Consider the following 12173-nt stretch of genomic DNA (forward strand, 5'->3'; position numbering starts at 1 on the left):
TTTAGAGTTTGGCCACTATATTGGTAAAGCACATTAGTTGTCAATTGCTAGCTACAATTACAGTATTTAAATATTGCAATCTATCTTGCACACATGTAAATAGAAAAAACAGGAAAAGATGATGAACTTGAGAGAAAAAAAAGTTTGCAGTGGAAGAGGGGAACGCTAAGCGTCACCAAAAGAAAACACAAGACCCTTTATTTATCTAAATAATGTAGAACACAAACCCACAGATGGAAATTTCAGTATCCTTTCTTTCGCTGTCTGACAGAGTGGGCTGATGCGGTTTGATCTTCAGACCATATGTTTACATTGTGTTTTAATGTGGGTGGTTCAGTTGAGTAGACCATGGTGAATATCTTAGAGAGGCATTTTCTTTGAAACATTTGTTCCATTTTGCTCCTTTCTTTTCTTTTGAACCTGCTCATGTGAAGGTTTCTGCAGACCACTAATTATCATGAGTAGGCCTACTTATATCACAACTTGTTCTTAATGCACAATATACAAATGGAATTTAGTCATTTACTAAATTGGAGATTGTTTAATTTGTCAGATTTCTTTCACTTATGCTTTACTTAATTTATTATGTTAATGTTGAGAAGATTATTAAAACTAACATTTTGCCCATAGAAAACATAAAATATATCTGAATTAAACTTACATTTTTATTCACCTTGTTTGAACCACACAGGCAACTTACAGACCTTGTTTTGGTTATCAATCTGTCACTCATTTCAAAGAGCTCCCTCTACTGGCAGTAAACCATTTTTTATGCGCAAGGATTTTTCTTTTTCTTTTTGTCTTGCGCCGCTTAAACGATTGTACGGTAGAGCTGCGATGCATTGTGGGACAGAAAATAAAGATGGTAGCGGGCATAGAGAGCATGTCGAAGCGACGATAACATATATTTTTATCATTATATCTTCGACAATAAGTATTTACTTCTGTTGCAAAGTGAGAATCATCTGATGCAGGACTCCTGTTGAGCACGGAAACAGGTACGAGTCTCAACGTCGACCTTTACGGAACGTGTTAGCCGAAGCTAATGCTAAAGCTAAGGGTCAATGTAGATTGAAACGAAGCGACTCAGGAAGCTCAGACTGACGACAAACCGTCACTGGGTTTACACTCTGTATAATCTAACCGTATGATTTATTTTTGTCAGAAGACTGAAGATGTTTGCGCTCGGAGGTTTGTTGAGAGTTGGATCGACCTTCTTTCAGTCTGCGGGAACTCTGCTCCTCCCAGCCAGGACCATTTCTACAGGTCAGGACGGCCCCAGTGAACCCACTGCATCCTTCACCAGTTTCATCTCAGAGCCTGTACCTACAAATGTATTAAATGCATTCAGTCATAAACTAACTATTAAGATTAGAATTTGAAGATATAATCATCACCAATCATTAGTTTTTCCAGTTGCACTATCTTAAAATTGTATCATCCTGTCCTGCATACTGATTGCTATAAAAGGTTTAATTGAAATTGGTGTCTTCTAAGGGCCTCCCTTTATGCACCAGGATAGTCTTCTCTATTTTTATGAAGCGCTCCACCAGAGCAGAGCTTAGTAAAAATGGCAACAAGATGAAGGGGTGAAACAATGTAGTGACTTTTAAAAAAGTTAAATATTAAAGCACACAAAAGTTCTTCATAAACCACAAGTCAAGGCAGCAGAAGATTGGTGCAGAGGTATTATTTCTCAGATAAATGCTCCTTCTGATTGATAATCTATGAATTTCATAGCTCGACAGAGCAAGCAAGGAGCAAATAATGAGTAAAACTATGCTGTCAGATGATAATACATGACTGAAAAACTCATTGTTTACCAATGTTATGTTTATATGTCAGGCCTGATCAGGTATTAGAATCCATAAATAGGAAACTCTTTGGTTCTTTTTTATAAATTTGGCATATTTGTTTATATAAGCATTAAAAATTCTTGACTGTTTTGTTTTTTCATATATAAAACTATAAAATATTAAATCTACCGTAAATTGAGCAAAACTGAGCCCGAAGTGATGCCATGAAATAATAAATCTGTGTTTACATTTCATATTAATAGTACTTATTAAGACAGCAGTTATTTTATTTGAGTGATTCTTATGGTTTATATGTTGAAATAATTATTTTGTTCCTACAACTGCTCTTTTTGTATTCAGTTGGTTGTTGGGATTTTTGTTTATTAGCATTTCTGGTATTACAACTAACACATTTTCTCTAATCATTTTGTCTCTATTTGGTTTCTTAAAATACATTAAACATATTTATTTAACAAATTTTATAAACTTGCATTGCTTATGCTTGTCTTATTAACCTTGAAGACATTAAGGATAGAAATGCAATATTAATCTGTTCTTCTATCAGGTTTTGATGCTGTAAATGTAATCCTTGTGGGAAACTTGGTTCTGAATGCAGTAATCTGTTCTTCAGGGACTTGCTGCCAGTACAGGATGAATGCTATCCCTCAGCCTAAACAAGTGGACAGGTGGAACGAGAAGAGGAGCATGTTTGGAGTTTATGACAACATCGGCATCTTAGGTAAGGGATTAGAATAATCTAGATATATATATATATATATATATGTTCACCATAGATGGATTGTTTTAGTTAGCTAGGTAATCTTTAGCAAAATAAAATCTGAGTCTCAGAAGATACTTTTTTTTCAATAAAAATCATCGGTAACACTTCATTTGAAGCGATAAGACTAATAAGCATGACATAACATCTGACATGAACATGGAGTCTTCATGAATGTCTGTCTGTGGTCATGAAGTGTTATTCAATAAATAAAGACACTTGTGATACAAAGTTGATACTTCAAATGGATTTTTTTATTCATAATTTATCAAATATTGCAAAGTTGACACTTTGCACTTTTAATAAAAATTTAAAAACTAATAAAATTCAATAAAGGTAAAAAAAACAACAAAAAAAAACGTTTTACCGAAAGACACTTAATAACGACAGTCATAAACATTCATAAAATATTCTCTATGTTCATGACAATGTTATATCAGTCTTATGCACACCCCTTCAAATAAAGTGTAACTGTAAGAGAAGATGTGTAAAATAAGCAATTTCTGGTGGTGTAAGCAGTATATATATATATATATATATATATATATATATATATATATATATATATAGTGCAGTAGTCTAATTTTACTTTCCTTGGCTAGGGGACTTCAAAGCCCATCCTAAAGACCTCATTAGGGCCCCCTGCTGGCTGAAAGGTTTCAGAGGTAATGAGCTGCAGCGCTTGAGTAGAAAAAAGAAGATGGTGGGAGACAGGATGATGACTCTGGACAGACACAACTTGGAGAAGAGGATCAGATTCCTCTACAGACGCTTCAACCGCACTGGAAAGCATCGCTAACGCTGCAACAAGCCCAACAAGGACTGCCAGTGAATTCATCATATCACTGTGTTATGCTGATCAAATTAGAAAATAACTTGCAGCCATTGTGTACGTTTAGTTTTTTGACCTAATGAAGATCGTTCAAAAGCCTGGAAGTACACCGAAAATACATCATAAGATGATAATTAAAATGGGTTTTTACACTTGCATTCATTTTAAACTTGATTTAAAACACTGGGTTTGTATTCCTTGAACTGTTTCTGTACCCATTTGTGACTTCATCGGTAATTCTGGCCATTCTGCTCCAAATCAATGAAGAAAAATGGACGCATTTTTCCTGACTCTATAGAAAGTGATAAAATTAGGCTGCTCAAAGACTGTCGGTGTCAGCATTTTTCTTACAATAATTGTACAGAATATTAAATATTTGAACTAATGGGGCCACTGCATAATTCCTGTTGGCCTGAAGTCAAGATGCTGCTCCTTTGCAGGTGATTCGGAGTCATTCACTTGTTGAAAGTATTTTATTTGTAATGAGAAAACTTGTTCTCTGGATGTCCTGACTGGTCTTCAATCTGTCATATTGGTGGATTGACTTAATAGTCTGAGAAATATCCCCATAGCATGATGCATCAGCAGCCATGCTTCACAGTGTAATCTTTGGGGACATGTTGTCTCCAGAGATTAGGACACAGAAAACAATTTATCATTTGTCGATCCATATTTGATAGATGTTGACCTTTTTTGATCAGCCTGAAAACATCTGTTTCTAAAAAAATGTTCTCACTAGGTTTTCTGGCATTTGGCTAATAGCATTAGTTTTGGTAATTTAACTGAGCCAAAGCAATAAAAGTTTGGTCTAATTTAAATTCAGACTGTCAGAAAAAAAAATGTGTCTAAATATTTGTTTTCACGTGTTCATCACACATCCCTGAGATTCTGTCTGCTCTGACGTATAGGACATCCCTACAGTCTCATCATTATTTAGTCTGCATATGTTTAAAGAAATTCTAGTTAAAATCCATTCATAGTGTCTTCACTTCTACCTGGCAACAAAGAAATCACAATAAGCTTCCAAAAACTCCTGAACTCCTGATGTTCAGACATTAAAATACAAATATATAAACTTGGCACAAAATAAAAAAGGCATATTTACATGCATGCACACAAGAAGATAAGCTTGATTGATCTGTTGTATAATCTTTTCTGTTCAGTTAGTTCTCCTTTGCAAAAGACTTCAATGGAGCAAACTTGAGTAAGTGAATGAAGGAATTAAAATCATTTCTTAACATAAAATTAAGGAATAGAAACAGTTTTATTATAAGAACATCAACAAAAGTTTGAATTATTCTTTCATATAAGGTGCATGTTTCAAAACTGCATTGACCCTTCATTCTGCAGCATTTGCTTTAGGACCTCGGTTTTCCACGGCTCATTTAATTGTTACTTTTGTTGAATAAGTGGGTCTGTCGAAGTGCACACGGTGCGGATTTAAACAGGCTGGACTTGAGTCAAACAGAGGCAGTTGCGAAGGGAAATGTGATACAGTAGTCGGTGGGTAATTGGGAGAATCCCGGGCCAGGGAGAGGAAAACAGTCGACTCAACACTCCGGTTGTCCACTATACCGCAGTCTGGTCCCGCCGCCCCATCCAACACGGAGAGCTGCAGCACTGCAAAGCCTGAGAGGAGGGACCGGGAGGGGAGCGCAGGGGAAGGGAGGGGTGCCGCACTGTCGTTGGGAGTCCAAGTGAGGAGACGCAATATTGCAGCTGAAACACTTTGCACGAACCAAAGTACCGCACTTCCCCCCAAGACGCGCAGAGAGAGAGAAAAAGAGGAGGAGGAGACGGGAGTCGACGAGAAACAGCTGGTTTCTCATCACTGCACTTTTCTTTCTCACCGATCTTGAAATTTGTTTGTAGCTCTCAGAAGAGGAAACTACCTGCCAGCCAATCAGCGCTGCGTCCTCGATCAGCATCCAGGAGCAGCTCAGCATCACTTGGAAGAGCCGGACGCAGCAGCACCGCCGGGACCCGAATATCCATGGATCCGTTTCTCGGCTGGATTATAATTTAGAAGCGCTCCTCTCTTCGTGAACTCGCGTTGCTCCCCATCTTTCTCCCCCTGCCACACTGTGAGTTATTGCCCGACCTGTATACGTGGCCCGGTATTGCGGTACTTTTGCTGACGGCTTGCAGTATAAATGCATCGCTAGAAGATCTCCACTGCGCCAAGAAGACTCCCCGCCCTTTTCTGAAGCTACTTAAACCTCTTTACTAATTAAAACCTCAGATTTTTTCCCCCTGGATAAGTGCCTTCACTTCTTTTCGAAGATTTTTATTATTATTATTACTTTGGTGTCCTCCCTCTGCTCCCTCACTTCCACCGCTGAGTCAGTTCAAACAGCTGCATAGAAGATGTGAGTATTAATGCGGATTCTCTTTTGCGTCCTTTATTTTTTACAACAATGCAAAAGAGCGTAAAAGCGGATCCAGATAAATATTTAATCAGCTCTTTATCATTTGTGTTTTTTTAATCAATATTGAATCAAAGCGGTGCTGTTTTATTTCTCTCTGCTGTGTTTTTTTTTTGCTGACGCATGTGAAAATTGTCGTCACATCTCTTAAATGATGTAGTAGAGTTGGACTACTGCCACAGCTAATCCTCCAGGGATTTAAACCCAGTTGGTTTTATGATGTTGCATTCCAAAAATCATCTTGTTAAACTATTTAAATTAGCATTATTTTTTTGTTTGCTTGACTCAGAAGCGGAATTATTGGAAACAATGTACAATAATAATACTACTACTACTAATAAAAAAAAAATACATTCATCTTCTTCCTGGGACCATTTGGACATTTTCAAAGATTTTATTTATTTATTATTCCCTGAGAAGCAGAGACGCTCCTGAGGGGGGCGGATTCCTGGGAAGGCAACGGCCAACCTTGTTAAATTGCTGACCATCCCCACTGGCTCTACAGATTTTCTGTGTCCTTCCACCTTTAAATATATGTCACTATTTTCCGGTTCTGCTCTCCCACCCACTTTCCTGTACTTGTAAATGATAAATGACAACAGCAAAATAAAATTCCTGAAACACAATGTGACTTTTTGGTTTCGATGTCACCCCCCCTGTCTGGCCTGCCCTTTAACCACAACCCTCTGTTTGATCAGTTTCTAATCTTGCTCTTGTTTTTTTTCCTTGCCTTGTTTTTTTCTGCCTTCCTTTTTTTGTTCTCTCTCTTTTTATGAAGAGTGTATCGAAGTTCACTAGAAATCACATTTCGTTCCTCAACTGAACAAATTCTCAAGATTTTTTTTTTAGATAAAAATTTTTTTATTTTATTTTACAATGCAGTTCATAAGACTCTGCTCCTTTTGTTAACATCACTCTCTTTGTTTTCTGGTCCACTTTTTGAGTTATTTTTGTTATGCACTTACCATTTTTCAGGGCTTTTAACATAAAAAACATGACATTTACTATACACTTAGGAAAATGTGACATTTAATGCAATATAATGCATTTATTGCAGAAAAGCCCAAAGCTCACATTCTTCTTCCTGATCTACGGGAGCTTAGCCAATTCATTTTACAGATAAACTGACCAATAATATTACAGGCATCCAGAGTTTTAACACCTAAAATATAACATTCCTCCATCTACTGCTTTGCGGTTCTGATATTGTGGTGATGATTGTGGCTGAGTGCGTTATAGAGTTCAGTCTATTTTGTTGTTCACTGTATTAAATGAGCTGCTGACGGCATTCTGACCTATTTTATAACTCAGATTGATTTTCCAACTGGGTCTATATATTTTAGTGGTTTTCTCTAAACTTTATCTTACATAAAACACACATCACTAATCTAGTTGAAGAGGTAATAACCAGGTTAATAATACATGAACCAAGCAGAACCAAGATGAATGAAAGCTGAGTGATTTCAGTAAATATTGACTTTTCAGGCTCATTCTATGTTCAAACTTGACCAATATGTTGCTTAAAAATAAAGATGAACTTGTTTTTTTATGTTATTGTAGTGGAAAATATATTTATATATATTTATATGACCAGTGGTTGACAAAATAAATAAGAAATGCTCCACTTTCTCAAACATAAATAGTGAAACCAGAAACAAAGCACACATTTTGAAGAAGAGGTCTTAATTTTTATACCTTTAGATTCATTATGTGGTACCTAAATCACATCAGAATTGAGTGATCTAAGTGTTTGTCTTTAATGCAGTCTTTCTTTTGTTTCCAGGTCTGCCCCAGATGCTGCTGCCCCTCCAGCTGCTGGACCTCCAGGCGCTCCTGGCGCCCCCGGGCCAGATGGAGCCCCAGGCGGAGCGCCACCCGGCCCACCCAACACCAGTAGCAACCGCAGGCTTCAGCAGACACAGGCCCAAGTTGAGGAGGTGAGATAAACTGAGGTCCCAAACCAGTGCAGTGTTACTTTTTTAATTAATCTGAAATGTTAAAAGAAATTTAAAAAGCACTCAGTCTATCCTTTGTGATTTATTGGATCAGAGGAACCAATTTTCCTTCCTCTATCAACCGTTTAATCCTTTCTGTTCCTGCCAAATGCTGTCTCATTGTCGGCTCTAGGTGGTGGATATCATGAGGGTGAACGTGGACAAGGTTTTGGAAAGGGACCAGAAGCTTTCAGAGTTGGATGACAGAGCAGACGCTCTCCAGGCCGGAGCCTCCCAGTTCGAAAGCTGCGCAGCCAAGCTAAAAAACAAGTACTGGTGGAAGAATTGCAAGGTGGGTGCATTTAAGTGTCTCATCACAGAGAAACTACTAATGTCTGAGTCAAGCAAATGCGCTCAGCGCTCTGTTTAGAGGAAGACATTGTAATCTGTTAATGAGCTGCTGTTGAGGACGGCAATGACGCCTCAGGGAAAAATGGAGGAAAGACGTCTGCTACTGAAGAGTTTCACTGGAAACTGGATAGATTACATAAGTGAACCATAAAAAATACAAATAGTGTATTGTTTTTCTTTTATTGAGTTGCTCAGGTGGTGTTTTGATCTGTTTTCAATCAAATAACTAAAGAATTTTGTCTTGTTATCCTTTTTAACAGATGATGATCATGATGGGCATCATTGGAGTCATTGTGGTTGGAATAATATTCTGTAAGTACAATATTGTTTTGTTTTGGTAATTTAAGTTAAGAGATTAGTAAAATCTTCCCTTTTTAATTTAAATAACATAATGTATCTTACTAAAGTACTAAACATTTTTACAATTTTATGTTAAAGTTGCACATTTCAATGGATTTTTATTGGGATTTTATGTGACAGACCAACACAAAGTAATGCTTGATTGTTCAGTATCATAAGACAGGAGGATACTGACATGAAGCACATTTTCATGAGAGAACAAAACAAAACAACCCAGGAAACCAAAGTATTTAACTAGTTAAGTGAAACACTGAGTTCCTAAAACCCCACCTGACTGAGATGTTTTTGACCAATAATCACTGGAACATTGACCAACATATTTTATGTGTATTGATTATTTTGATGATGGTACGTGACAAAATGTCATGTTTGTTATTGGTTTCCCAGTTGGTGACTAAATGATGTTTTCATGACGTTTTATTTTTGTGTTTTTTCTGATGTAAAGCACGTTGAGCTGCCTCGTTTCCTTGTAGTGTACTTTATAAGTAAATGTGATTGAATGATACACACAAAACAAAATGGAAAAAAGACAAAAACTTCACACCTTTTAAAGACTGCCTGAGTCTTGGAGGAAGCAGTGAAGAAGCAACTAAGAGAAAACTTTCGACAGATGAATTATGAGCAACAGGCTCCACAAATCTTCTCTTTGTCAAAAAGAAGAAAGCCATGTGAAGTCCTGTTTGCAATTTTTCAAAGCCATGTTGGGGTCACAGCAAACAAGAACCTTTTAATCCACACGCAAAACATGTCATGTGGAAAACCGACAGCTCAATTAACTAAACAGACCACAGCAGTGGCAGCATCAAGCTGGTTGGAGTTGATGAGAAGGTGGAAGGAGAAAAACATTTGGAAAATCTGGATCACAAGCTGCTAAAAGCTCCAAAAGACTTGAGACCACTGTCCTGCAGAATAAGAACCCCAAACATTCAACCAGAGTTACAATGGAAATGTTTTGATTGAAGTATATTCATGGATTAAAAGGGCCCAGTCAAAGTCCAGAGCTAAATCCAACTGAGTTGCTGCGAGATTTAAAAGTGAAACTCAGAGAAGCTCTCCATCCAATCAAACTGAGATAAAAAAAAAAAATCTGAAATACCCTCAAATATCTGTAGCTTTGGCAAAAGATGGTTCTACAAGTGTTAATTCAGACTCAAAAAACACATTTCACATTTTTATGTGTGAAGAAAATTGAAAATCATGTGTCATGTTCATGAGGTGATGTAGCTGTTTGCAGCGTTGGTGGGTTTGAATCCTGTCCAAAGGCTCTTTCTGCATGGAGTTCAGATTTTCTCATGTCCAGCATAACCTGCCTCTGATCAGGTCACACTGAACATACACACCGTCCCCCTCTGACCGTAGAGCTTAGACACATCACTTCACATCACTCTGCGCTGGTCTTTCACTTGAAATCCCAATTAATGCAGTGTGTGAACTTTTGAAGATAATTTATTTTAATTAACGCTACTTCACCTTATTTTGCTTCCTTGATCTATTATCCATCAGACTAATGGCTGCCTCTTCCTCCTTCATTCGCAGTGTACTTCTTCTACTGAGCACCTCCCATCATCAGAGATGAACTCAAACCTAAGGATAATGTTATAGGGGAGAGGAAAAAATGAAACGCCACTCCTCCCTTCTATCAGCCTTTCTTCTCTTCACACAGTCTTCCATTGAACCATCCTGCACTCAGTCATGTTCCTACGTATGTGTTTCTGCTCTCTTCGTGCCCCTTTCCCCACCTTCTTTCTTGCTGCTTTCTCTCGGTCTTTCTCCAGGAGGTCTCACTCACTCTCTCCAGTCTGTGCACCTCATGTATTATTGACGGCTGCAGCGGGCGGACGGAAACAGGGAGGAGAAAAAGAAAGAAGAAGGGAGAACGCAAACAGAGCTCAGAGAAATATAAGTGGAGATTGAACAACAGTTTGCAGTCTTTCTACTCCAGATACGCCAACGCTTGATCATGAAATTTTTGATTTAAAGAGACCTACATTTGTACATTGATACCGACATGCCAAACTAATACCCTCCTTTCATCATAGCGCTTATTACTAACATGTTAGATTAAGAGTCAAATCATTTCTGATGTTTTTCCACCTGTGCAATTGTGATCCGCCACTCTGCAGCTTTTACCCAATTGGATTTCACCAGTAATTTATTCCATTTTCTGTTCAACTTTCTCTCACACTAGTCTCAAACTTCTGCAGGGATGATAAGAACGGAGAAATGCAAAAAAGGGGGGAAAAAAGTCTCTGTGAAACGTTAAGCCAAAAAGAGGTGATTCAGGAAAAAGAAGTAGGAGTTTAGTAGCATATTTTCCTGCATACATACATGCAACTTGAGTCATAACCTCCAGGCAGAAAGTGATGAGTCAGTTTTGGGATTTTTCTATCTTAGGTGATGGCAATAGAGTCATGTACACAGAAAGGCACATGAAGCGGCTACTGACAGACAATCTGCACGCCTAAAGGACACGAGGAAGACCTCTCCACTCTGAATGGACAGAGTCTCAGCCATAGACAGATGAATGTGTAGCGTCGCATTTTGAGCAACCTTCTATTGAGAGCGGAGCAGATGGAGTGTTTGTTGTTTTCAGAGTGGGAGAATGAGAGAGGACAGAATGAGGATCCCCCAGAGCCGCCAGGCTGCTCCCCCTTCACTCACACAAAACCAGACTCATCTGTCACCTGCAGTTCGATAACAGCCAGTAAGAGGCATTTGTTTCTAACCTGCATGGCAAACAGTATCCATATTTGTGTGACCTGTGTATCTGCCATTTCTCAATCTTACTGCCGATTGTATATTTTCTTTCCTTAGTGGTTTCAAGGACCTGTGTATAATGTTTTTCTGATCAGATATGTACTGCTTATGCAATGTGCAATGCAACAATGCTCATGAGTTTGCCAAAATGTGTCACTTGCTTTGAACAGAAAAAAAAAACATAATCCTCAACACTGCAACCTACCGCTACTGTAGTAAATCATTTTAGGAATCACATAGAGCTAATATAGGAGAACCACTGTACATACATACAAGTTTATGCTCCAGAAAATGTGTTTATATCAATAGACTGTTGGTTATTCGTGGAATTCCTTTTCTTTTCTCTGAATTGATTTTGAAAGTTGTGAAAAGAGTAAATAATACAAAGAAATTCATGAGAAATATGGAGCAATGCATAACTGTAGCACCAGTGATCTGCTGATATTGTGCAACAATATTAACAGGTGATCATCATACAAATAGAGATTATGTTTTGTGAATTGAACATAGGATGAGAGATGCAACCAAATTTTGCAAAAAAAAAGTCAAATGCATGTTTACCACTTTTGCTGATGCCAATAAATAAATCATGAACTGAACTGCATCAAACTGTTTCCTGACTCTCCTCATGATTCTTCTAAACACAGAAAAGATTTCAACTCACTGATCAGTATTCACGTGTGAAGTCAGTGAGAAAAAGCAGAAAACGGATCAGTGAGCTCCAGCCTAATGCACCTTTAAATTCATAAAGCTTAGACACAATGATTATGTTCAGTGTTAATGTTTGCAGTTCTCAAAAGCTATTCCTAATTGTACTTGAAATAGTAATTTCAATTAGTAATTATCAATCAATCGACTGCTTGACAACTACAAATATTT

General features: G+C 37.7%; 2 protein-coding genes across 3 annotated transcripts; both read left to right on the forward strand.

Annotated features, from left to right (window-relative positions):
* The first annotated feature begins 821 nt into the window (after positions 1-821).
* mrpl51 (mitochondrial ribosomal protein L51) lies at positions 822-3733 on the forward strand. Of its 2 annotated transcripts, none has more exons than XM_055047858.1 (4): positions 822-998; positions 1166-1266; positions 2428-2535; positions 3177-3733. In XM_055047858.1, exons 2-4 carry the CDS (start codon positions 1176-1178, stop codon positions 3371-3373), a joined length of 396 nt encoding a protein of 131 aa, XP_054903833.1. In that variant the 5' UTR covers positions 822-998; positions 1166-1175; the 3' UTR covers positions 3374-3733. The 2 variants fall into 2 exon arrangements, with proteins under 2 accessions (XP_054903833.1, XP_054903834.1); XM_055047859.1 differs by having other exon boundaries at positions 1169-1266.
* A 1345-nt stretch (positions 3734-5078) lies between these two features.
* On the forward strand, positions 5079-11893 carry LOC129371494 (vesicle-associated membrane protein 1-like). Its single transcript, XM_055048096.1, has 5 exons — positions 5079-5775; positions 7616-7769; positions 7960-8118; positions 8438-8489; positions 10074-11893. Coding segments are annotated over exons 1-5 (384 nt in total). The 5' UTR covers positions 5079-5773; the 3' UTR covers positions 10091-11893.
* Positions 11894-12173: the final 280 nt, after the last annotated feature.

Source organism: Poeciliopsis prolifica, unplaced genomic scaffold (genome assembly GCF_027474105.1).
Source record: "Poeciliopsis prolifica strain line A6 unplaced genomic scaffold, Auburn_PproV2 SCAFFOLD026, whole genome shotgun sequence".
NCBI lineage: Eukaryota > Metazoa > Chordata > Actinopteri > Cyprinodontiformes > Poeciliidae > Poeciliopsis > Poeciliopsis prolifica.